At 52.5% G+C, this 26146-nt stretch overlaps 3 protein-coding genes across 6 annotated transcripts in view; 1 reads left to right on the top strand and 2 right to left on the bottom strand.

Moving 5' to 3' along the window:
* Positions 1 to 958: 958 nt before the first annotated feature.
* PPP1R13L (protein phosphatase 1 regulatory subunit 13 like) lies at positions 959 to 22627 on the bottom strand. 3 transcript variants are annotated; one of them, XM_060131439.1, is made up of 13 exons: positions 22177 to 22627; positions 17485 to 17565; positions 17223 to 17368; positions 16353 to 16857; positions 16145 to 16243; positions 15978 to 16069; positions 15233 to 15665; positions 13114 to 13568; positions 10679 to 10810; positions 10449 to 10582; positions 10194 to 10360; positions 8334 to 8533; positions 959 to 1680 (listed from the first exon to the last, which is right to left on the bottom strand). In XM_060131439.1, exons 2-13 carry the CDS (start codon positions 17537 to 17539, stop codon positions 1633 to 1635), a joined length of 2466 nt encoding a protein of 821 aa, XP_059987422.1. In that variant the 5' UTR covers positions 17540 to 17565; positions 22177 to 22627; the 3' UTR covers positions 959 to 1632. The 3 variants fall into 3 exon arrangements, with proteins under 3 accessions (XP_059987422.1, XP_059987420.1, XP_059987423.1); XM_060131437.1 differs by lacking the exon at positions 22177 to 22627 and adding an exon at positions 21864 to 21973; XM_060131440.1 differs by lacking the exons at positions 959 to 1680; positions 22177 to 22627 and adding exons at positions 6892 to 7482; positions 21864 to 21970.
* An 811-nt stretch (positions 22628 to 23438) lies between these two features.
* Positions 23439 to 26120, top strand: POLR1G (RNA polymerase I subunit G). Its single transcript, XM_060131441.1, has 3 exons — positions 23439 to 23686; positions 24073 to 24214; positions 24385 to 26120. Exons 1-3 carry the CDS (start codon positions 23653 to 23655, stop codon positions 25829 to 25831), a joined length of 1623 nt encoding a protein of 540 aa, XP_059987424.1. The 5' UTR covers positions 23439 to 23652; the 3' UTR covers positions 25832 to 26120.
* ERCC1 (ERCC excision repair 1, endonuclease non-catalytic subunit) overlaps positions 25951 to 26146 on the bottom strand; it is a 28723-nt gene continuing 28527 nt past the window's right edge. For both annotated transcript variants that reach the window (XM_060131443.1, XM_060131442.1), the window contains one exon: positions 25951 to 26063. In XM_060131443.1, coding sequence (XP_059987426.1) covers positions 26010 to 26063 — 54 coding nt within the window. In that variant the 3' untranslated portion in view covers positions 25951 to 26009. The remainder of the gene's footprint in view (positions 26064 to 26146) is intronic.

Genomic DNA, 26146 nt, shown 5'->3' with positions numbered 1-26146 from the left:
AGTATATTCTCATTCGTATGACTGTGATAAATGTCATTTATTGATGTAAGGGTCATCATTGCCACTTTAGAGGCGAGGAAACTTGAGTCTCAGAGGAAAACCTTGCCCAAAGGCTTTACAGCTAGGCCAGGTGCTGCCTCCCAGCCCACCTTCATCCCAGCCCTGCCCACTCTGGGTCGTCACTCTCTGGGGATGTTTCTGTCTCCCCCACTGGACTGTGAGCCTCAGGAGGGTAGGGCTGAGACTGTCTTGGTCACCACTGTGTGTGCCTTTTGCCACCCAGTACAGGACATGCACAGAGCAGGGGCTCAGTGAATATATACTCGAGTTCCTTACAGTCTGCCCTCCGTATCCACAAACTCAGAACCCGCAGACACAGAAGACGAACCGTACTAGGCCATTTTGTATGACAGGCTTCAGTATTCACAGATTTTTGGTATCCGTGGGGGTCTGGAACAAATCTGCCCCGCTTATACCAAGGGACGACTGTATTTTCAATCCGCTGTTGGTTGAGCGGAACCCATGGATGGTGAGGAATTAGTGTATTGCATTCCTTAGGATACATCACTACAACAAGCCCACAGTCAGGGGGAGGGGCTACTGAAGGGCATGAATACCTGGGAGCAGGGGTGATTGACAGCAGCCAATTAGAATGACTGCCTCCTGCCTCCTCCTGGCCTTTGTAGTCACTATTCTCTGTGTCTGAAAGGCTCTTCTCTCAGATCTCTGCATGGCTTCTTTCCTCACCTCCCTCAAGCCTTCCTAGAGTCTTCCTCAAGAATCCTTTCCTCAGCGAGGCCTTCCCTGACCACCCTGTTTAAATTGCAATTGCAATACACCCTGGATAGGCTGAATAATGGTCCCCAAAGATCTCCAGGCCCTGGAACCTATGAATGTTCATAGGTTACATGTGTCAACCAAAAACAAAACAAAACAAAACACAGAAGGCTGCAAACAAGAGTTTATATGGGGTCTTAAGAACTGCAATTCAGGCTGTACACCTGAAACTAACACAACATTGTAAATCAACTATACTCTGATAAAAATTTAAAGAAAAAAAAAGAAGAATTGCAATTCAGGAGACAGATTTGGGTAAAATTGAAGGAGTGTTCTGGGGAAGAGAAAGCATCAGGGGCTTATAAAACAAAAGCTACAAGGTTGTTAAAGTTGTCTGGTGAGAATCGTGATTGGCTCTGACACAAGCCAGGGAATACTTGTCCTTAAGGAATCAAGAGTTATTTTAGGGTAAGGGTCCCACAAGTGGATAGGCTGTCATGAGTTATTTTAGGGTAAGGGTCCGATAAGTATCTTGCATTTTTGGCAGATGTTCTTTTTTTATTTTTTTTTAATTTTATAAATTTATTTATTTATTTATTTTTGGCTGCGTGGGTCTCCGTTGTTGAACGCAGGCTTTCTCTAGTTGCAGCGAGCAGGTGCACGGGCTTCTCATTGCGGTGGCTTCTCCTGTGGCGGAGCACGGGCTCTAGGCGTGCAGGCTTCAGTAGTTGTGGCTTGCAGGCTCTAGAGCTCAGGCTCAGTAGTTGTGGCACACGGACTTAGTTGCTCTGCGGCATGTGAGATCTTCCCAGACCAGGTCTCGAACCCGTGTCCCCTGCGTTGGCAGGCAGATTCTTAACCACTGTGCCACCAGGGAAGTCCCTGGGCAGCTGTTCTTGATGCCTATGTTAAGACAATAAGTGATCAAAAGGTCAGATTCCATCCAGGCTGGGATGTGCGTAAGTCACACTTCGTCGATGGCCTCCCAGCTCCATTTTAGAGAGTTCTCTTAGCGATACTGACTCCATTTTTATTTTCCTTCTGCATATGGCAAAAGGGAATTTGCAGGTGTGATGGTTAAGGATCTTGAGAGATATCAAGGTGCGTCCTGAATGTAATCACGTGTCCTCATAATAGGGAGATTTGACAGCAGGACAGAAACAGAGGCAATGCTACACTGAAGCAGGATGTCTCGCTGTGGGCTTTGAAGTTGGAGGAAGAGGGCCGAGCCAAGGAATGTCAAGAATGCAGCTCTAGAAGCTGCAAAAGACAAGGAAATTGATTCTTCTCTACAGCCTCTGGAGGGAGTGCAGCCCTGCCAGCACCTTGGTTTCAGCCCAGTGAAACTAACCTCAGACTTCTGATTTTACGAATTGTAAGAAAATAAATGTGTGTTGCTTTAAGCCACTGAGTTTGGGGTCATTTGTGACAGTAGCCGGAGGAAATGAATGAATACACTTCCAGTCAAGCACAATATATCCACTTCTGCTTTAGTTTTTTCCATAGCAGCAATCAGCATCTGATAGAATATAGTTCTTGCTTATCATTTTGTTTATTGTCTGTCTCTTCCACTAGAATGTCAGCTCTACAAAACCAGGGGCATTTTATCACTGGTTATTAGGGACAATTTCAAATGGATACAAAAGTTGAGAGAATAGTCTAACGAAGCCCCACATACATGAAGCTTTATCAATCTTCAACTCAGGGCTGATCTTGTTTCATCTACACCCCAACCACTTCCCCTCCCACCAGTTGATTATTTTGAAGCAAATCCCAGACATCATATCATTTCATCCATCAGTATTTCAGAATGTAGCTCTAAAAGTAAAGACTCTGTAAAAACATAACCATAATATCATAGCACATCTCAAAAAAAGGAATAATAATTGCTTAATATAATCAAAGTTCCAGATACTATTTGAATTTGAGAGCAGGGACTTCTGTCTGCTTGGTTTTTTTTTTTTTTTTTTTTTTTTGCGGTATGTGGGCCTCTCATCGCTGTGGCCTCTCCCGTTGCGGAGCACAGGCTCCGGACGCGCAGGCTCAGCGGCCATGGCTCATGGGCCCAGCCGCTCTGCGGCATGTGGGATCTTCCCGGACCGGGGCACGAACCCGTGTCCCCTGCATCGGCAGGCGGACTCTCAACCACTGCGCCACCAGGGAAGCCCTGCTTGGGGTTTTTTTGTTGTTTGTTTGTTTTGTTTTTAAATTTTATTTATTTATTTATTTGGCTGCATTGGGTCTTTGCTGCGCGCGGGCTTTCTCTAGTTGCGGCGAGCAGGAGCTACTCTTCGTTGCGGTGCGCGGGCTTCTCATTGCGGTGGCTTCTCTTGTTGTGCAGAATGGGCTCTAGGTGTGCGGGCTTCAGTAGTTGTGGCTCACGGGCTCTAGAGCGCAGGCTCAGTAGTTGTGGCGCACGGGTTTAGTTGCTCCGCAGCATGTGGGATCTTCCCAGACTAGGGATCGAATCCGTGTCCCCTGCATTGGCAGGTGGATTCTTAACCACTGCGCCACCAGGGAAGTCCTGTCTTCTTGTTTACTTGTTCTCCTTTGCTACCTTATGTGGCAAAAAGGACTTTGCAAATGTGACTAAGTTAAAGATTCTGAGAGGGGGAGATTATCCTGGATTATCTGGATGGGTCCAGTGTAGCCATAGTGAAAGAGGGAGCCAGGAGGGTCAGAGTCAAGAGATAAAGCTGTGACAATGGAAGTATGAGATGGAAGTGATGCAAGAGCTGGCTTTGAAGACAGAAGGGGGCCATGAACCAAGGAATACAGCCAGCTTCTAGAAACTAGAAACGGCAAGGCAAGGGCTTCTTTCGCATAGTCTCCAGAAGGGAACTCAGCCCTGCTGACACCTGGATTTTAGTTCAGTGAGACCCATTTCAGATGTCTGACCTCCAGATGGTAAGATGATAAATTTGTATTGTTTAAGCCTCCAAGTTTGTGACAATTTGTTACAAGCAGCGAAAGGAAGCTAGTGCAGATTTTGGTACTGGAAGTGAGGTGCTGCTGTAACAAATACCTAAAAATGTGGAAGTGGATTTGGAATTGGACAATGGGCAGAGGCTGGAACAATGTTGAGAAGATGATGGGAAAAGCCTAGATAGCCTTGCAGACCATTTGTAGAAATATGGGTGTTAGCAATTCTGCTGGTGAGGACTCAGAAGGAACTCAGAGGAGTAAGGTAGAGTAAATCTCTATAATCTTAGGGAACACTAAATCATCATAAACAGACTGTTGGTAGAAATATAGGCAACCTCTAGAAACTGGAAATGGCAAGGAAACAGATTCCCCCCAGTAGAACATGGCCCTGACAACACCTTGAGTTTAGCCCACTGAGACCTGTTTCAGACTTCGGACCCCCAGAATTAAAAGACAATAAATTTGTGTTATTTAACCAACTAAGTTTGTGATAATTTGTTATAGCAGTAATGGGAAACGAACCTATCTCTGTTATGCAAAAGAGAGATCAGACTAGTGTAAATACATACAAAATAAAGAAGCCCAGAAGAAACAAAGATTACACAGGGAAAAAAAGAAAGCTACAAAACAAACACAAAAACACCTGTAACTAAAATACTATAAAAAATACCTAGCAAGATAATAGATGATATCACATTTATAAAATAGGAACTGGAGGCTATGAAAAATGAATAATTAAATAATAAGAAAGAGTCCTTTGGAATTCAAAATAATAGATGAAACATAAATTTTCTTTTTTTTTTTTTTCTTCTTTTTGTGGTACGTGGGCCTCTTACTGTTGTGGCCTCTCCCGTTGCGGAGCACAGGCTCCGGACGCGCAGGCTCAGTGGCCATGGCTCACGGGCCCAGCCGCTCTGCGGCATGTGCGATCTTCCCGGACCAGGGCACGAACCCGCGTCGCCTGCATCGGCAGGCGGTCTCTCAACCACTGCGCCACCAGGGAAGCCCCGATGAAACATAAATTTTAATAAAAGGATTAGAAGATAGAGTCAAGGAAATTTCCTAGAAAGTAAGGGGAAAATTAACAGAGATGGAAAATAGTGGTGAAAAGATAAGAACACTGAAAGCTCAAACCAGAAGATTCAACATCCAAATTATAAAAATTCCAGAAAAAGAGAGCAAGAAAACGAAGAAACCAACACACACACACACAAAGAAACCAACACAAAAATATACAAGAAAATTTCCCAGAACCAAAGGCTATGAGTCTCCAGATTGAAAGGACAGACTTAGGGTCAGAATGATTAATGAATAAAAGCTACAGTGAGGCACATCCTCATGAAATTTCAGAACCAGAGAAAGAGAGAAGATCCCAAAAGCTTCCAGAATAAAGCAAGTCAAATACAAGTTCAAAGCAGAGGGAGAATGAAAACAAATCTGAGGGGAAAAAAAACCAAACAAACAGGTTTCCTTTGTTATCCAAACTTGCATTCCGACTTAGGAAGAAAATAGATTTGAGTGACAAGGGATACATAAATTTCCAACCTAGAATTTTATACCCAGCCAAACTATAATAAAGTTGGAGGATAAAATGAAGATATATTAAGCCATGCAAGAACTCAAAAATCTTTACCTCTTCCTCTCCCTTTTAAGGGAACGACTGGAGCATGTGCTCCAGCAAAATGAAGAGTCAACAAAGAAAGATAGACATGGAATCGAGGAAACAATATCCAACACAGGGAAGTCCAGGGTAGCTTAGTGTAGGCCTAGAAAGCATCAAGTCCACATTCAAGTAGGAGAGAGGACTTTAGGAGGGAGGAAAAAAAGCTTGAGTGAACTGTTAGTAATACGGACGATTCCATGGAACATTTGAAAAAGATTAAGTATAGGTGCAAATAAAATTAAGCAAGTGACAAAGGTAAATTTAATTCTCAAAAATTTAGAAATTTGTGAAGAGAAAATTCTAATATACTGCATGGCTCTGCAGTGAAAACATATTTACATATCACAACATTTAAAAAACTATTGATTGATATAAAAATTATGATTTCATTGTGGAGAGGGAAAGTAGAGTCAGATTAATAGACCTCAAACCTCATCTACTATACCAGGAAATCAGTAGAGAATGTCTAAAATTGAGAAATCAAGAAATAGCAATGCCAGCATATTTAGAAACATACAAGAAAATACCAGAGGAAACAGCTATAGCAGTTGAAAGTGGTGGCCTCCGGAAAGCAGATGGGAGTAGGGAGAGGTAGCAGGAGGACTGTTTTTCTTCATTACAAATATCTTAGTACCAGTACCGTTTGATTTTTAAAGTGTATTCATGAAAATTAATCGGCAGTGATAGAAGCGGCTACCCCTTATGGGGAGGAGACATGCATATATTGACTGCGAAGAGGCACAATGGAACTTCTGGATGATGGAAATGTATATCAGCTTTACTCGATAGAACTTTCTGGTATGATGAAAATGTTCTCTATCTGCACTGTCCAAAATGGTAGCCACTAGCCACATGTAGCTACTGGGCACTTGAAAAGTGGCTAGTGTGATTGAGGAATTGAATCCTTAATTTTTATTTAATTTAAATTAATTAAAAATAATTAAGATTCCCACGTGAGTTGTTTTGGACATTGCAGACAATGACAATGTTGAAGTTTTATGATTTGTAAAGAAATACAAATCAGAAGAGAGAAAGGCTTCTGATTTGTCAAAAATCTTCAAGGGGAAGTTTATGAAATAAAAAAGTGGAGAAGAAGCAAAGGAAAATCACTCTTCAGGGTCAGACCCTCAAAAAGTCCACATGGATTTCCAGTAGATAAAGCCCTGTTGAAGATGATCTCACAATGCATAATTTCAATACACATAGGGAAACAAGCCACCATGAGTGAGAGCCAGCGGACACATCAAACTACAGGAGGAGATGGTACCAAACTGCAGATGATAGAATTATCAGACATTTTATGTCTTTAAGCTTAAGGACGCTTAAAAAGAAGAATCCAAAACATGAAAAAAAGGTCAAGACACTACAAAAAAAAAAAAAAAAGCAGGCATATTTGAAAGAGGAAGGATTGGATTCACATGAGGGAAATCCCTTCCAAAGGGGCTACTTTAAGACTGGTTTACCAAAAATAGTAACAATGAGGAGAATTATTAAGTCAGAATGGAGTTCGAAGAGACGGAAGTCAATTTCTGTGCAAACTACCTTTATTTATAATGAAAAACGTCCCCATTCTGTTATAAAACTGGCACTGTGTAAAGGCACTTGACTGGGGAGAGAGGGGGCAGGGATGCTGATAGAGACTAATACGCCTCACCTGGCCCCTGAAGGCTGTTGGTAGAGATAGTGGCGGAGGTGACTCCTGGGAAAATCCAGTGGCGGTGACCCACTCCAGGCTCCGCTGGGATGGTGGGTTGCCTTGCTTTTCGGCGGGGGTGGGGGGGGGGCAGTAGGAGCAGGAGGCACTTTGGACAGGATGTGACTTGGCAAATGGTGGGGGGGGTCTCTCTTGCCCCCAGTGATTCCCAGCCCCACCACAACAGCTAAGGCAGTTTTCTAAATTTAAGGCTGGGGTTCTCCTTCTCCCCAGGGCTTCCAGAGAAGCAGAGAGGTGTTGGCAAGGACCTCGTCCCTGCAAGGATTGGGGGCGCAGAGAGATGCAGCAGTAAGGGAGAAGGAGTTCTGGAATGAAGGCAGCTGCTGCTTTCTCCTGTCTCCCTTCGAAAAGTCCTTCTCTCCAGCTAGACCTTATTCCTCTGCGGCTTCACCCTGGGGAAGAGCTGAGGGAAGACAGGCTCTTCAGACACCAGGAGCTCCCACCCCTTCATTCCACCCCAAACTTAATACAGTCACCTGATCCACCCCCAAACACGTGGACTGTCTCCATCCTCCCATCCCTTCCTAATGGACCCTCTCAGTATCTCCCAAACCACACCAGAGTCCCCTGTCAGCTGCAAGCACCAGCTGAAGCCTTCCCATCAGCAGCCGGCTTGATGAAATGGTGTATTTCCGAGTCTCCCATACGGCCATAAAAAAGACGCCCGCCTCTCCCTACCACCATGGCTGCCTGGTTGGGACCCACCTCCACCTATTCCCCAATTAAAGGAATCGTCTTCTCTCCCAGGAATATAATGGGATCTTCCTGGTCTCCTCCCCTAACCTAGTAGCATCTCCCTCAGTTCTACCGCGATTTTATTAATGGATTCTTCCTCACCCTGCCCAATGCAGTGTAACAAAAGCTTCCAGGCCTGTAATACACGATTCTTTAACTGCCCCCATCACCAAGATGGGATTCGTCATGACTCCCCTTGGCTAGAATACATTCTTCTTTACCTCCCCATGAATATTAGGAATAATAAAAATATTTGATTGAGCACGAACCAATCAAATCACTAGGAAGGCAGTACTGGTGAGTACCCCACGAAGTACCACCAGTAAGTGGCTCTTCCTCCCCTAACTAAAAGGGGATCTCCCTTACCTCCCCCGTTATTATGATGGGCTCATCCTCACCTCCCCACAACCGATAATGGACTCTTCTGACCTCCCCTCCTCCCCAATGTAATGCACTGTCTCTCTTGCCCTTTTTCCCGTGGGATCACCCCTTTCCTCACAATATCGCTTCTGGGCTCACCCCGAAGTAGTTACGGGGCACGTAGCCCTCCTGGCCGTGCAGCGCGGCCCACCACCAGTCCGTCTCCTCTGGCCCATCCCTCCGCAGCACGGTGACCGACTCGCCCTCGCGGAAGGACAGCTCGTCTCCAAACTCAGCGCTGTAATTCCAGAGAGCGTACACCACCCCGTTGTACATCAGCCCCATGCTCTGCTCCACGTCTGAAACATGAAACCGCAGGGATCGTCAGCGCCCGGTTCAGGGGGGCCGGGAACACTCAGGGATACGACGCGCTGGGGACAGGGACAGACCCTGAGATTCAGCGCCAGCCTCACCTCGGGGAATGAGCCGCTTGAAAAGTTGTGTACCCCTGTCTGGAGAGGGGGGCCTGAGCTGGAGTCAGCTGCCAGGACTGACAGTCTCTAAAACACTGGGGTGCATCAAGCCGGCCCACCAACCCCCGAGGCAGGGTCGGTGGTCCCCATTTCCACTTATATCTGGTTAAGTCCCTGTATCACTCCTAGAAGTACAGTCGTCTGCACCCCACCCCCCCCCCGTAAGTGGTCCAGTCTCCATAGATGACTCAACTCCTCCTTCAGATGGTTCAGCCCTACTGCTCCCCACAAAGTGGTCCCAACTCCCCCTTTCCAGATGGTGCAGTGCACACTGCGCCCCCTCCCCAAAAGATAGTCTCAAAGAGGATGTAATAATTTTCCAGATAGTATAGGCCACCCGAACCCCCCTTTAATCCCATCAAGGATTTAGCCCCCTTTCCAGATGGTACAGTCCACCATGCTCCCCCCCTTTAATGGTTCAGTCCACCGTGTTCCAGTTTCTCCTCTCCACCCCCCCTCCACCCCCACCCCCCCCAGCAAGTGTGCTGTTCAATCTCTACTTCATCCTCACAGAACTCTCCAAGTCCAGGCAGGTGGGAGGTACAATCTTCTTATCTCATAGGCTTCATCTACCTGTGACAAAGGTGGTCACAATCCCCCTTCCCAAAGCTTCAGTGGACGGTCTATTTCCCGCCCCAGCGGTCCTGGCCTGCCGCTGCTCACCACTAAGGCAGGTGTTACAGCCCCACGGCTCCCACCCACTTTCTGCCACAGCACAGCAGGCTGTCGTGTAGTCCCTCCAGGCTCACCTCCCAAATACATTGGCCCACCCCCAGGTCCTACAGCCTGCCTTACCCCAACTCTCTGAGGTCCCCAACCCCGCCTTATGATAGAGTTGGCCCCTCCAGGTGAGCGCTACAGACCCTAGGCACTTCCCCAGGATACGGCCTACCTAGTTCCTCCCATCACCTGTTTAAGTGATGTGCACCCCCCCCACCGGAGATATATGGTACAGCCTCCTGTCTCACTAGGAGTGAAGTGTCCCCAAGCTCCTCCCCAGAAGCCATGGCCTGCTCACCTCTCACCTGTGTGGTGCTGTATTTCCCACAGGTAGCACAGCCCATGTGCCCAGCCCTAGGCCAGGTAGATGGTATAGTTGGAACGTCCAACTCCCCACCCCCGTGGATGAGAAAGCGGCGCAGTCTCCACACCTGCTCTTCTCCCTACAGGTGTCCAGCTTGCGTGGCACAGTTCCCCTGTCCCCCTCTCCCTCGAAGGTGGCACCGTCTGCTGCGCCCACACACCCTTCTTGCACCTGCCAGGTGGGAGGCCCAGTGCCCCACCCCTGCAGGTGGTCCATCCCGCCGGCCCCTCCTCGGTGATGCTGCCACAAGGTTGGTACAGCCCCCCGCGTCCTCTCTCAGGAGCCGCAGTCTGCCGCCTTCCCCCACCCAACATCTACCAGCTGGGCGTCCCAGTCCCCGCGACGCCCTCCCCCAGAGGTGGCCCAGCCCGCCCACCGAGGCGCCTCAGCCCTGCCTCGCACCTGCCAGGTAAGTGGCGCAGTCGACGTAACCCTCGCGGTAGGGGTCGCACTTCTCGATGGCGGTGGCGCCGTCACTGAGCGTGGTGGCGAAGATTGCCGCGCCGTGCTGCACCAGCGCCATGCAGATGGCCGTGTCGTTGCAGGACGCCGCGCAGTGCAACGGTGTCCTAGGCGAGGGAGGCAGGCGTGAGAGGCCGCGCTGGGGCCCGCAGCGCCTTCCCCGCCCCACGCCGGCCGCACGAGGTCAGGACTCACCAGCCGTGGCTGTCGGGGGAGTTGACGTTGGCACCCGCCGCGATTAGGAAGTCCACGATGGGGTAGTTGGCGCCGCAGATGGCGTTATGCAGGGCGGTGATGCCCTCCTCGTTGGGCTGGCTCGGGTCGTTCATCTGGACGAGCCGGGGGACGGAGAGGCTCAGTCCCGCGGCTGCTATCCAGCGTCTGCCGCCCCCACCCCGCCCGCCCTTCTGTCCGGCAGCACTCACCTCCTTCACCGCCTGCTGCACCACGTCCAGCTCCCCGGTCAGCGCGGCGTCCAGCAGCAGCACGAGCGGGCTGAGGCGCGCGCGACGGACCTTGCGCGGGGAGCCGGCCTTCCGCAGCACCGAGCGCATCTCCTGGGGGACAGAACCGGGGCTTCAGTGGCTTGGCGGGGATTGCTAATATACCCATTCCTCAGAGCCGGGAAACAGAGGCTCAGGGACCAGGCGGCCACTCCAGGTCATCCAACTAGACAGGGCTGAGATTGGAACCCAGGAACGTACGTACACATAGCCTGAGTCCAGAGGGCCATGAGAAGGAGGGTCCCTCAGTTCTATAGCCTCAGGTTCCCTGCAACACTCAGGGAATCGGGTGATTTTGGAATCTTGGGCCCTGAGACCTGAGAGGAAGCTTGGAGACCACGAGGTTGACGATTGTGGAAGCCAGATATTCAATCCATAGTTTCATTTCTTTTATATATTAAAAAAAAAATGCTAGGAAGCACACCTGACAAGATGTTACCAAGTGTTAATTTCAGATGTTTGGAATTAGAATATATATTTTTAAATTATGTACTTTTATTTATAGAAATTTATTCTAAAGAGATAATTAGTAATTTAGGAAATTAGAATATTTATCATATTATTCCTTGTGCCTTCTTATTTTTGATTTTCAAGTGTCCTACAAAATTCACTTATTCTGAGCATACAGCATTTGTGATTCTGGTCTTCGATGCCAATGATTTCAAGATTCTGGAATTTGAAGATCCCACGAGCCACCCATTTAAAAATTCTCTGACGCTAAGTTTCCAATATGTGTGAGTCCAGAAATGCTAAGTTGTGCCATTTCAAATTGCTGAGGACCCAGGACGTTGCATTCCCAAGATTCTATGATTGAGAACTTGAATATTTCATGGTGAGAATTTCATTCCAAAAGATTGGAAGGAAATACTCAAAATGTTAATCGTGGTTCTCTCTGAATGCTGTTATTTGGGCCTCTTTATTCTACTTTTATCTATTTCTTCCTAGTTATTATGTTTGTGTGTTCCTTTCTAGTGGAAAATGTTCACTTAAAATAAAATTCTGTATTATAACATATGCGTGCACTCATCTATGATTTAAGATTCAAATGATGAGTCTTTAATTTTCAGTTCTGGGGACTTCAAGAATCAGTAATAACCAGGGTTTGTGTTACTAACTTTTTAATTGTAAGATCCTGTGCAAACCTTCAGTGTTCTGGAATTCTGAAATTTCACTCTTCTGAGTCTGTGATGTCAGAATTTAATTTTTGAATTCTGTGAGCGTTCAGGTTTCTCTGTGGCCAGAACTTTGTGATTGTACAATGAAGCAACTTGACCATTTCAAGACACTGTCATTCTTCCATTCTTGATTTCAAGATCCTGAGCCTCAACATTTCTTGGCTCCACCCTCAGGAGGGCCTGGGAATACGCATGTGGGGGTCCACCTGGCCCCCACGTCTTCTCTGAGCATTGTTCTCCTACATCTGTCTACCCACACTGAGCAATCAGGATTGTTCCATGTGACTACAGCCCGCTCCCTCCAAGCCACGATGCAGAAACCAGACCAAGATCAGCAGGAGACCAGCCCCTGGTCAAATGATAACAATAACAGTAAAGTGCCAGGCACTATTCTAAGCACTATATTCATGTATTAAATCCTCAACAGCAGCCCTGTGCTTATTTTCATCCCCATTCTACAGATGAGGAAACTGAGGCACAGAGAGACTATGTGTCTGGCCCAAGGTTGCACAGCCGATAAGTGCTGTGGAGCTGGGATTTGAACCCAGGCAGCCTAGCTGCCACTGGTGCACTTAACCACGACACCCACAACCTCAGAGACCAGAGACTTGTTCTTGAAAATCTGAATGGAAGAAGCTCTGACCAGAGTCAGAGGACACCATGGACTTGAACTGAGAGGTCATGTTGAGTCAGGGCCGGGTGGGCCATTTCTAACCATGGCACAGGCTTGCTGAGGTGTAAGAGGAGAGAGCAGCTCCCCAGAGAAGGCGGACATGAGAGGCTGTGGCAACTAGGGAGAGAAATGGTGACTGCCTTGATTCAGGGAGGCTTTTCAGACCCCAGAATAAACCCTCTGTCATGCCAAGACAAAGTCATTTCCAGGTTGGAAGACTCTAAGATTCCTGAAGGGAAGCCCTGGGGGGACAGGTTACTGGAGAGGAGCAGGGAAAATCTCGATGTGGCCAAGACTTCTGAATGCCCCTCCATATATGTTCTCCCTTTCTTCTGAGCACAGATACACTTAGATGTAAAACTACATTTCTCAGCTTCCCTTGCAGCTGGGCTCCCGGCCAGTGGAGTGCACCAGATGTGATGCGTGCAATTTCCAGGTTCCGTCCTAAAAGGGAAGGGATGCTTCCACATGCTGAGTCATATACCCCAGTTTCCTCCTCTATTACTTACCATGCTCTGCGGCTGCTCTGGTGGGCTGCTCTGGAGAGGGGCTGGAGGTGGTATGGGAGCTGGGGGGGCTGGAGCAGGGGGCCCTGCCCTGGCCTCAGGTCCCTCAGTGATGGGACACAGCTCAGGCTCGGGCCCCCCAGGCCCACCGTGACGATGGAAGAGGCGGCTGATGATCTGCTGGTACTGCTTCTTGTGGGTGGGGGGCAGGGCTATAGTAGGGCTCTGCTCCATGGAGCCCCTGCGTTTGAGGGGCCGTGGAATTTCTGCCAGCACCCGTGCCACCTCCTCCAGCTCGGGCACTGACTGTGCCTCGGGCGGCAGTGCTGGCTGCAGCCGTGTGGGACTAAGGGGCCGAGTTACAGCGCCTTCATCTGCATCACCAGCCTCCAGCCCTGGTGTCAGCAGCCCCTCCAGCTCTGGCTCAGGCTCCAGCTCAGTGGGAGGTTTGGGGAAGCCTAGAAGGAGCAAGAGCCCCATCAAAGGAGGGGTCCCAAGAGACCCGAGAGACTCCCTCCCCACAACTTCCAGGACTTGCAGCAAATGCCTGATTTGCTGTGTGACCTCAGGGCAGTGCCTTGCTTGCTCTGGGCTACACTTTCCCTGGGTTGTGAATAATAGACAATTATGACATCCCCCATTTAACAAGCACTTAGTATGTGCCTCGTGCTTTACATGCCTATCACTGAACTCTCACCACTACCTTGTGACGTTGATATGGCTAACATCTCATTATTACAGAAAGGGAAACTGAGTCTCAGAGAAGGCAAGTCAGTTGCCTAAAGCCACACAGCTGGGATTTGAACTCAGTCCTATCTGACTCCAGAATCTCTGCTCCTACCATTATGATAAACTTGACTTTCTAAGATCGTAAGAATTTCCTCTCCTAACATCTCAGGCAGAAAAATTGCTGAGGACTTCCCTGGTGGCGCAGGGGTTAAGAATCTGCCTGCCAATGCAGGGGACACGGGTTCAATCCCTGGTCCGGGAAGATCTCACATGCCGTGGAGCAACTAAGCCCATGCGCCCCAACTACTGAGCCCACGCGCCACAACTACTGGAGCCCGGGCTCAGAATAAGAGAAGCCACCACAGTGAGAAGCCCGCACACCGCCCCTGCTCGCTGTCATTAGAGAAAGCCCGCGCACTGCAAGGAAGACCCGAGGCAGCCAAAAATAAATACAGAAAGAAAGAAAATTGCTGGGACTAGAATCTTAGTACTTGTTGGTCTTTTCTCTCTGTTTCTTGCCTTTCTGTCAGAGCTTCTAAAGCATGTAGAAATATACAATTATATATACATATATATATATATATTTTTTTTTTGTCTGTATGCGGGCCTCTCACTGCTGTGGCCTCTCCTGTTGCGGAGCACAGGCTCCGGACACGCAGACTCAGCGGCCATGGCTCACGGGCCCAGCCGCTCTGTGGCATGTGGGATCTTCCCGGACCGGGGCATGAACCCGTGTCCCCTGCATCGGCAGGCGGACTCTCAACCACTGTGCCACCAGGGAAGCTCTACAATGATCATTTTATACATGATTTCATTGACTGTCCATCGTAATCTATGAAGTAAATGTTATTAATCTCTCTTCACAGATGAGAAAATGTAAGCGCAGATGGGTTAATTAATTTATCCTCCGTCACACAGCATGTCAATGGTACAGAGGGGATCAAAACCCACTCTGCTTAAATCCAGGCCCTGCGCTGGTCTCACACCAAAAACTATTAATAATGATTAATATGATAGCTATTGAGGGCTTTCTATACATCAGGCCCTATTTTAAGGACTTTATATGGATTAAATAATCTAGTACCATAACCCAGTAAGGTAGGTTCTATCATTATTCACCTTTTACACTTAAGGAAATTGAGGTCCAGAGAGGTTAACTGACTTGCCAAAGGTCACACAGTGTGGAGCCAGCCAGTCTGACTCCAGGGTCCATGCTTAAGCACTGTGCTATCCCTAGTTCCTGAGCAAATCCCCAAGTTCATCTGGCCTTGCTCTCTGCAGGGACAATGTCTGGAAACAGGTGTTTGGTTGTGATGGGACCCCAAGCTGGTTTGGTCCCCAGCCATCTGCCCTCCCTTCACCCATCCCTCCGGAACCCCCATTGCTGACTCACCTTCACTCACAGCGGACCAAGTCTCTTGAGGGGGTTGGGGGACGGGGGCAAGGGCTTGAAGCTGGGGCTGAGGCTGTAATTGTGGCTGGGACTGTGGAGGCAGCTGGGGCTGGGGAAGCAGCTTAGGCGGGGGAGCTCGAGAGAAGATGGGGGAGCCAGGGAGCATGGCCCTGCTGGCTCCGTGCTCCCAAAAGGCATTCTGCAGCTTGAATATCATGCTGAGGGGGATGGGGCGATGGCGGGGGGCACTTCGGGGCTGGGGGCTAGTAGGAGGCATGGGGATGCGGCTGACAGGCTGCCAGCTTCGGGGCAAAGTGCCTGATGAGCCCGCGGAGCCCAGCGATCGGCGGTAGCTGTCCATATCAGAACGCCTGTCGTTGGTCAGAAGGGAGACCTTGTAATTGCGGGGCAGAGTGGCACTGGTGAAGTTGTCCTGGGGGAGAAAGAGGGAAGGAAGGAAGATAGAAGGGGCTCAGGTGGGAGGAGATAGGCATAAGGGAATGAATGATAAGGGAGTGGAGGAAAGGAGGAGGGAGGTAAAGGCAAAAGGTGGGAAGGGAGAGAAGGAGGGGAGGGAAGACAGAGGGAGGGAAAGGAAAGACGGTCAGGGAGGGGGTGGAAATCCAGGATAAAGGAAGAGCCTGGGGAAGGGTACGGAAACTGTGGGCGCAGCCAGGAGGGGAAGACTAGCCCTGACTCCACCCTTGCCCACCAGCCCCCTCCCCAAGTTCCTCCGGCCCCTCACCTTCCCGGGGGCCCCCAGCCCATCCAGGCTGCTCTCTCTCCAGGGTAACAGCTGCAGGCCTGGTGAAGCAGGCCGCGCGAAGACATCGAGTCCTGTGAGGCGGGAATCATTAGGGTCTGGGGGAGGCCTCTCCGGGTCCCCCACTCCTTTGGCCTCGCACCACTCACGTTCATAGCTCGCTGTCTGCGAGGACTTCTTCTCGTATGCCACGTCCAGGTCAGACTCGTTCCAGGCTTTGGGGGGCCGCCGCCGAAGCGTTAGGTCGTCTGCAGGGAGGTTGCCCATGAGGATGTGGGGGGCGGGCGGGGGGGGGGGCCGAAGCTGGTCCCGGACCTTGCGCCACTCCCACCCGCCAAGTTCGGCCCCCTGGTTCACCTTGCGCGCGCAGAGGTGGGGCGAAGGCGCTGACGCCAGGTCCCAGCAGGGGGCTCCCAAAGGCAGTCGGCGCATCGTAGGCTGCGGTCGGGATGCGAGGCGAGGGCCCGCGCTCAGGAAAGAAGGCCTGGGGCCCTTCGGCCAGGGGGCTGACACGGGGGGAGCGGGCACGGGCCAAGAAGTCAAAGGGAGTGGGGGAACCCTGCTGTCTGAGCGGGCCGGGGCGAGGGGAGGGCGAACGGCCGTGGGGGCTGCCTGCTCCATCGAAGGTGCGGGGCCGAGGTGAGGGCGCGCGGTCCAGGCTGCTGTAGGCATCCGGCTGCAGGTAGAACTGGGTGCGCGGTGACGACGGCCGGCCCTTAGGGGACAGCGAGCTGTAGGGGAGCAGAGCCGGGGCGCTCTCGGAGCGTCCGAACGAGATGTCTGCGCCGTCGGTGGTCGCCTTCCGGGGAGACCCGCGGCAGCCCAAGGGCTCGGGGACAGGGCTGAGGCTGTACCGGGACAGCTGTAGGGAGGTCGGGACATTGAGGGGTCAAAGGAGACAATAGTAGAGGGTTGGTAGGTCAATAGAGGTGATCGAAAATCAACCCTGGAGAGTTGGACGGAGCTAGAGATTCAGGCATAGGGAGCCCTGCAATCAGGGCTGGGGCTCGCATGTACAGTGCCTTTGTGCCGCTTAGAAAAAAACCCTTTTCTTCCGAGGGTCCTGACAGACGTCCACTTCCACTGATCCCCACTTCCACTAATCCCACAAGTAGCTTTAAATAGCCCACAGCCTGCACAGCCCCATGGGACAGGCTTGCCTGAACTCCTGGAGGAAAGAACCTGACTTTGGGGGGCTCGGGTGGGGACCAGGGCAAGCAGGCTCACCCTAGCCGGCGCTCTGGCCTGCGAGCCAAGAGACGCCGCCGGCAAGTCTGACCACAGCGACTCCAACTGCTTGGTCAGTTCGTCCACCTTGGCCGCCGCCGTGTCCAGCTCCGTATTCTTCAGGTCCATGTGCTTCGCGGCTAGAGCTGGGCGGCCGGTAGTAGCAGTGAGGACCCGGATTTCTGGGCAGGGCCCAGGCTCCCCCCCCAGCCCCGCCCCGAGGGCCCCGCCCCGCCAAGCCCCGCCCCCTACCCCAGCTCACACTGGAAGTTCAGGTCCAGAAGGTTCCGCGAGCTCTGGAACGCCTCGCTGTCCATGGTGCCGGCTGGCCGCAGCGGGGCGCCTGCGTTTGGGGAGGGGGAGCGGGGGAGAGCCTGCTCAGAGCCCGCCCACAGGGAACTTGGGGCCTTGAGGAGCGGGACGGGGCCTTTACTCTCCTACTTCCTTCCACTGGAAGCGCTACGACCCACCACTTCCCCTGCTGGGAAACGCCAACTCCTGCGAAGCCCTCCAGGAAGGCTAAGGACGATTCACTCTCTTTACGTGGCTCCGACTCCATCTCTCTATCTCAGCCCTAATAAGACGTGATCATTCCTTCAACAATTATCCATTGACCACCTACTATGTGACAGACATTATAGTGAACAGAGGCTGCAATAATAATAACTATCAATTACTGAATGCCTACTAGGGACCAAGAGACACTGCTAGATGCTGGGGATCTTTTCAAAAATAATGACGGTGCTGCCTACTATGTGCCAGGACCTTTGCTAGTTACCCGAGGGTATAATGAAATAAAACAACCATTTATTGAGAGAACACTGCCCCCTAGAACTGTGCCAAGTGCTTTACAGCTAATACCTTATCCCATGATCAAAATCTCCATGGCAAAAAAAGAAAGTGGGGCTCAGAAACATTTGTTCCAGGTCACCCTGCAAGAAGGCGGCATACTAGATTTCACACCTGTACCTAACTTGTTATTCTGGGGCATCTCCGTCAGTCTGGAGGGGCTCCAGAGGACGGGGACCAGTCAGCTCTCTCTTCCCAGAGTCCCCACCCAGAGGAGACTCAGCGTGTTCACACAGACCCGGCGTCAACAGGAAGAACAGGGAGTTGGCCAGGGATGGCTGGGCCACTGTGGCCGCCAACACAGTGGGAAGGAGCCAAGCCACCAGGAACTAGTCAGGCCAGCACCACGCCCATCTCCATGGTAGCCACCACACCCGCCAGCTCTGCCACCTCCCCACTACATCAAACGACCACTTAGCTTTGACTTGGGGTGCAGGCGTGGGCAGCAGGGCAGGCTGGGGCATGCTGATTCTGGCCTCAGTCTGGGAAGCCTCGGAACAGAACCTGTTGGGGCTGGTGGCTCATTTGGGTGTGTTAGGATTGTGTGACCTTGGGCTAAGAGTCCCCTCCACTCCTCGGGCCTCAGTTTCCCCAATTGTGAAAGGAGGAGGCAAATCAGCTATTCTGAGAGGCCTCCTCAATCTCTAAGAGGCCTAGATTCTGAAATTATAAGGGCCTTGAGGTTGTAATTAAATTTCGATAGAGGCTAAAACCCTCGACTTGAGAGTCTATTGTTTCAAAGTTCTCAGTCCCAGATTCTATCTTTGGAACATTCTAGAATTCTCCCCTTTGGCTAGCCTAGATTTCTCTGTCTTCCTGCACTGAGTTCTATCTATCCCAGGATTCCGAAGTCCTAAAAGTCTAGGTGAATGTCTGGTACAGTGGAGTTGCTGAAAGCACAATTAAGGAGGGTTCAAATCTGGTGGCACCATTGTCCCACCTGACCAGACTGCCTCAGTTTCCTGATCTGTAAAATGAGGATAAATAGCAGTCTACCTCAGAGGACAGTTGTGACGATCCAACTGGCCAGAAGGTGCAAGAGGAATCAAGGCTCTGAGAATTGAGGCCTCAACAAGTAGAGACCATAGGGGACTTCCCTGGCGGTGCAGTGGTTAAGACTCTGAGCTCTCACTGCAGGGGGCACAGAGTTCGATCCCTGGTCCAGGTAAGACCCCGCATTAGAATCTCAGAGATACACAGGAAACCGTCTGTGTTCGTTAAAATATAAAAATGAACAATCTATGCTACCTCCAGGGCCAGCATTCTGGTAGCGAATGGTTCTTTTGGGGATTTCATGATCCCCAAATTCTAAGACGCTGACATCCTCTGGGTCTAAGTTAATGCCAAGGCTAGGCGTGGGCCCGTCCCGGGTCTGAGGCGGGCGAAACGGGCGTCAGGGCCGCCAGGGGACGCTCCAGGTCACGGCCCGACCGCAGGGGGGCGGACGGACAGCTCCTGAGCTCAGAGCAGGGGAATGCGGGGCGGGCCCGGGCAGGTGCCGCACCTCCCGCGGCAGGGAAGCGGGGGCCCGGCGGGGGGTCAAGGGTGGCGCAGGCCGCGCCTCTGCTCCAGGCCCCTGTCCTCCACCCCCACGTCCTCTCCGCCGGGCTCCCCTCTCCTCCGCCCTTAGGTCTCCCTCCCCGGCATCTTCTGCACCCCAGTCAGGTTCTTTGGGGTTAAAAATCAGGGGCGGGGGGTTCCTGGAGGAATCATCCTGAGTAGGAACAGGGTCAGAGCTCCAGGCTGGTTTGGGAATACCCAGATTGGAATCTCCCAGCTCTGTCCACATAGACAGACGTTGGGAGAGGCTCCACCCTGTCTGGGACTTGGTTTCCCCGCTCTGTGGACGTCTGTGCAATGAGCTAGGGCCTTCCCCCTCTTTAAATCTCTACCTTCGGCTATTTAGCTTCTCTGTGCCTCAGTTTCCTTGTGTGTATAATGGGGGAATTAATACCTTCACCTCAAAGAAGTGTGAGGTTTGAATGACATAATTTATGTATAGAGTTTAGAACAGGGAAGCGTACAAAATAAAGTTCACACGTATAAGATTCCTAATTCCCAGGCCTGGAACAGACTGAGGGCTCAAAGCCAAAGTAATTTTTTTCCTCCAAAACAGCCCTTTCAAATCTTTCTGAGATTCTAAAAGTCCTGAGCTTTAACCCCTGGAATCTTGACTTCAGCCCTTGGATCTCAGAATGCTAAATTCTCCCCTGCTTTCCTGAGTTCTAGCCATCCCCAGTGCTGGCCCATTCCAGGGCATAGGAATCCCTGGAAGATTCCAGACAGAAGGTGGCAAAAGCCTAGGGTGTGCGTTGTGCCCGCACTCCAGCCTCAGTTTCCCCATTGGACTAGAAAGAAGTCATTCCCTGGGCTGGGCTCAGCAAACCTCAATGGAAGTGAGACCTTTGGGCAGTTGCCGGAGACTTCTCTAGACAATGGGAACCATCCATTACCTGCCAGCCCTGAGCCTGGCACGCTGTGAGCTCTGTCTTGGCAGCCACAGTTATTATTTTTTATTTCATCTCAGGCTACCACCAAATGCCCTTCAAGCCCAGACATTAGGAAGTTCTTCCCTCTCTCATCAGAACCCCCTGCCCCACCTCTTGTTTAATCCCTTCACATGACTCATGGGGATGGAGAGAAGGGGGAGTCGGGCGGAGGGAGGTGCCAAGCCCTGCCCTCCCCCAGCTTCAAGGACAGACACACACCTCCAGAATTAGCCTCTATCCTCCCTTATCTCCCACACTACCTCAGGTCAGACAGATGGGAGTGGAGGTGACATTTTTCACCTCAGGGTCAGGGCCAGGAGCCCTAGGAGAGAAGTGAGTCAGAAAATCCCGTGGGAGTGGATGGTATCCCGACGCCCAGAGAGTGGCTGAGGAAGGGGGAGGGCAAATCCTGACCCTCAACTCTGCTGCCAGTGTGACCCCTAAGCTTCAGTTTACCTCCGTCCTCTCTGTGTAATGGCTGTATTGTGCCATCCATGCAAGCCCCCCAGAATCCAACCCCACCTTCTGGAATTCTGCCCTGGATTCTAGAACGCCCTTTGCAAATCCCAGATATCTCCCCCCTTTATGGGACAATAGGAGGTTCCCCGCCCCCGCCAGGGGGCGCCCTGGGACGGAGGTCACTCCTCTGCTTAGGCAGGTCTGACGCCCCGGTTAATGACATGTTGGGGATCGCGCAGCAGCACAGGGGAGGTTGGAGATCTGTCCCACTCCCCTCCTGCCACCTTGGCCCCGGCCCCAGAGCCAGAAAGTGGGGGGAATGGCGGGACACAGCCTCCAGAGGGACCCTGGGTGTTTGTTCTGCTTCATTTCAGGAACCCGGGTTCCACTATCCCCACCCCACCCCTAATTCTGCTCGGAGACCTAAAGGCTCGGTCGAGAAGGCAGCTGAAGGGTGGTAGGGATGGCCGCCCATTCCAGAGCCCCAGCAGTCCGAGTCTCCCATTTCTCCCCAAGAGATCTAATACCCCAGTTCTACTCAAGGACTCAGGCGTCCGAGAGCCCCCATTTCGAGGGACTGAAACGTCCCGACGTTTCCGAACGTCTCCGAACGTCTCCCCGGGACCAAAGTGTCTGAGCCCTCCATTCCAAGAACTCAGGCATCCGAGCCCCTTTTCCTTCTGCCCAGTAAATCTGGCATCCAAGTTCTAGCTTTTAACGTTCTTGGAGTCCCCCAGCTCCGCCCTGGGACCTGGCGTCCGAGTCTCCTCCCGACCCTCCCAGGGACGCCAGTGTCGGGCTCCACCGGGGCCGCTGAACCCCCTGGTGGGGGGGTGTAACTCACGGATCCGGGGCAGATCTTGGCACCAGGGGTCCTCCTCCGGCTCCGGCTCCGGCTGCGGGGAGCGGAGGACGGGGCGGGGCAGGCGCCGGGAACAGGTTAGACAACGTGACTCGGACCGGAGGGAGGCGGGTCCCGGAGGGGAGGGGGAGCCGGGGTCGCCTCGAGCACCTTGGGACTTGTAGTCCCGGAGGGGCAGGACGTAGATGGGTACGTTCCCATTTGGATTGACCCAAAGTCCATTTCACAGACAGGAAGGTCGAAAGGCCAAGGGTGACCTGGCTACGTACATCGTAAATAGAATCCAGACTCTTACCTCGCTGTGGCTGCAGGAGATGAACTCCTGAGTCCCTGCCCTACTCCTCCAGGCTCAGTTTCCCCCTTCTTGAAAGAAGATTTGGACGCCACCAAAGAGGTAGAAGGTTATAGAGTCTGGGGGAGACTCACAAATCCCGCCCCCAAGACGAGAAGAGGGCCTCGCTAAAATCAGTATCCCCTCGGGTCTCTGAGCCTCAATCTCTCCGTCGGTAAAAAGGGTGGTTGGGATCTTTACAGAATTTCCCACCAACGGCTCCCAAAGTTGGAGGCTGGGACTACGATTCCCAGCAGCTTCCACGACCGACGTCGGGCGCCTCCCAACCTCGCGTCCTCTGGGAATTGTAGTGCCGGAGCCCGCAGGGGCAGGGCCCGGGTGTCTCGCCCACGCGCGGGAACTGTCTGGCGATCCCGGGAGGAGGCAACACGTCCTCTTCCCCTGACCCTCCTCCTCTCTGAGCAGCCGCTGGCTCGCTGAGAAGGTGGGCGCCCCAGTTCTAAAGTAGGATCCGAAATCTCGGCAGAGGGGGCGGAAATCAGCGCTGACACACCGGTCAGGAATGCAGTCGGATCACCCAGTCTAGCCACCGTCTCGCGGCTCCGCCCGTCCCCCTACGCTGTGCAGTCCCTGTGTGAAGGGGCGTGGGCGTGTCCCCCAAATCTGCGTTCACGTGCCGCTGCTTACACGCACCCCAGGGCAGGGAAGGGGCGCTAGTCAGGAGGTCTACTCTCTCTCCCTTCCTCAAGGCCTTTGGAAATGTCCCCCCACGCACGAGACTAAATCCTCGAGGGCATCTACCCGTCTTTTGGGCCACAGCCCCGCCCCTTAGTCGCACCGCCCCACGCGTGTCCAGCTCGGGAGTCCAGAGGCTCCGCCCTGGGATCCACAGGCTCCTCCCCCTATATTTCCCGCTCCCTTGGAGCCCAGAGCCCCGCCCCTGACTGATAGTTAACGCCCTCGGGAGGAATTACCCCCATTCCTCCATTTTCCCACCTCTCTCACTCAAGTTCTGAATTTCTGAGGCATCTGGGCCTCCCTAGAAGGGACTGTAACATTGAAAGCACAGTCCTGCCGACCTAGACTCTTACCTGCCTCTCTAAGAATTTCAGTCCAATCGATCTTCCTGTCTCTTTAAGAGTAGGTCCTGTGAATGTGGCTGCCCCTTTAAGGCAACGTTGGAGCAAATCATGTCTGAGACTGTGGGGATACCCTCCGGGACCTGGTGAGGCTCTAACTCCCGCCAAACAGGCGAGTCGGCTGCTTCTGGGAGCAGACTTTGGGTAAAAGATGGCTTTCTCGGTAGTCTGCTGTGTACAAGTGGAAATTTCCCCCACTTGTGCTTACAGAGCGAGGGGGCTCCGAGCGACACCTCCCGCGCCCTGGTGCCACATGGACGCTCCCAGATGAGGCCCCACCCCTTTGGTTCCACGTGGTCGGCGGCGGGGCCTGAGTGGCTCTGGCTGCTAGGTCTGAGTCATGGGTCCCGGGATGGCGGGGACCACGTCCGGCGGTGAGTTGCTTCATGGCGGGCCGACGGGGTGCAGAGAGTTGTCTGGCGGGAGGAGAAAAAGGGGTACCCTGGAGCGTTCGGACGGAAAAAGGGACATCCTCGGAGGCAGGATCAGCGGAGAGTGTATCCCCCGGGGGATGGCGGGCAGGGGGGGCGGGGAATTAGAATAGAGAGAAGATATTTTGGTGGGGGGCGGGAACAGCAGTGGAGAGAACAAGGGTTGGGTCGGCGGATATAGGTGCGCCTCTGGTGGACAGACGGGAGAGAGGAAAGTCGCGGTTAGAGGACTGGGACCCTCAGGAAGTTGGGACCAATGGACCAATAGGCGCCCTGGAGGATTGGACCAGCAATTAAGTGTCAGCAGACTCCCGTTTACCCTTCTGTAGGTGCTGCTCGGTTTTCTTGTCCCCCCAACTTTACTGCGACACCCCCAGCCTCAGAGCACACTCATTTCTCTTTGGAGGCGTTGACCGGCCCAGATACAGAACTGTGGCTTATCCAGGCCCCTGTAGACTTCGCCCCAGACTGGTGAGTGGTCCCATGCCACTTAGCAGGAATACTCCTCACCCCAGTGGCTGAACCTGGGGGGAATTTAGAGGGGCTTTCCTGGGGAACCCACAAATGCTGCTTCTCAGCTGCTGCCCCGTCTCACCAAAAGAATCTGACCAAGTTTCTGCCCTCCCCCTTTCTCCCTTCAGCCTCAATGGGCGACTCGTGCCTCTCTCTGGCTCCCGTATCTTGAAGGGCAAGTTGGCAGGCAAGCGGCACCGCTACCGGGTCCTCAGCAGCAGTGGCCCTCAGGCTGGAGGAGGAGCAACCCTGCTGGCCCCGTCAGCAGAGGCGGGAGGGGGACTCACCTCTGCCCCGGCGCTACAGGGCAGCCTGAGGATTTTTGAGGGTCCCCAGGAATCCCTAACAGGGACCCCGCTGCAGCCCATTCCAGCAAATCCCCCACCACAGATCCCCCCTGGCCTGAAGCCTCGGTTCTGTGCCTTTGGAGGCAGCCCACCAGTCACAGGGCCTGGGTCAGTCTTGGCGTTGAAGTCACTGGCTTCCGGGAAGAGGAAAAAGAAGAGGCATGTGCCAGAGGCCTCAGTTCCTCAGGAGGCAGTGAATGAGCCTGGGGCCCTGGAGGTGGACACAGCTTTGGGGTCCTCAGAGGTGGACGTGGGCAAGAAGAAAAAAAAGCAGCAGCTGAAAGACCTGGAGGTGACAGAGCCACTGGCAACAGAGCCTGCTGCTGAGATGTTGGAGCCTCTGGGAGCACTGTCCCCAGCCACCACCAAGAAGAGGAAAAAGAAGCCCAAAGAGGTAGAAATGGTCAAGCCAGAAATGGGGGTGCTGGAGTCAGAAGAAAAGACAGTGGAGCTGGAACTCATGGTTAAAAGTGAGCCTCTGGAAGAGACAGTCCTATCCCCCAGCAAGAAGAGGAAGAAGCAGACGGGGACAGAAGGGATGGAGCCGATGGAGGGGATGATAGTTGAGCCTCAGCTGCAGATGAAGATGGAGCCACAGGAGGAAGTCATCCCACTGCCGTCCTCGAAGAAGAAGAAAAAAGAAAAGGGGTGCAAAGTGATGAGGGAGCCAGGGACTGAGGTTATAGAGCCAGAGATGAAACCTCTGGAGCTCCCAGGGGAGATGATAGAGCCTGAGCTGCCACATGAAGTGGAGCCACAGGCTGAGGCAGTTCTGGCATCCCCCAGAAAGAGAAGGAAGAAAGAAAAACGACAGAATGCAATGATGGAGCCAGGGACGGAGGTGGTGGAGCCACCGGAAGAGGTGATGGAGCCCGAGCCTCAGGCAGCTCTAGCATCCACCAAGAAAAAGAAGAAGAAAGAAAGAGGGCACAAAGCGACAGAGCCAGGGACTGAGATGACTAACCCACAGGGTGAGATGATGGAGCCTGAGCTGCCACATGAGGGGCAGTCTGAGGCCGGGGCCGATCCGGCATCTACCAAGAAGAAGAAAAAGCGGGGCCGGGAAAGCTGGGTGCCAGAGACAGCATCCCAGGAGGAGATGCCAGAGACAGCATCCCAGGAGGAGATGCCAGAGCCGCTGCTGAATCCCGAGTCTGGGGAGGTGGCTCCCACAGGACAGGAGAGGGAGAGGAAGAGGAAGAAGAAGCCGCAGCAGGATCCCGTGTAAGTCTCCACCAGCGAAACTGATGACTGCAACTCAGACAAGCTGAAAGTGGCCACCTGGGCCATCAGAAGGCAAGAGCAGAGAAGACCCCCACTCCCACTGACCACACCAGCACACCAGCCTGAGCCTGGACCAGGAAAGTGCTTTATTGTTACACCAAGGGCCTCCTTGGCAGCAGAGGTCATCGGGGCACTTTCAAGAAGGGCTCGTGTAAGACATCAAACAACCTTCGAGCCTGGAGGGGAGGGAGAAAGAAAAGGAAGCGGTCATTAAATGAGCCATTTGTTTGATACATCAGAGTGGGCTTTTGGTTCTTTT

The sequence above is a fragment of the Lagenorhynchus albirostris genome, chromosome 19 (assembly GCF_949774975.1).
Source record: "Lagenorhynchus albirostris chromosome 19, mLagAlb1.1, whole genome shotgun sequence".
Classification (NCBI taxonomy): Eukaryota; Metazoa; Chordata; class Mammalia; order Artiodactyla; family Delphinidae; genus Lagenorhynchus; species Lagenorhynchus albirostris.
Note: the sequence above shows the minus strand (reverse complement) of the source record. Positions and strands in the feature narration are given on the sequence as shown.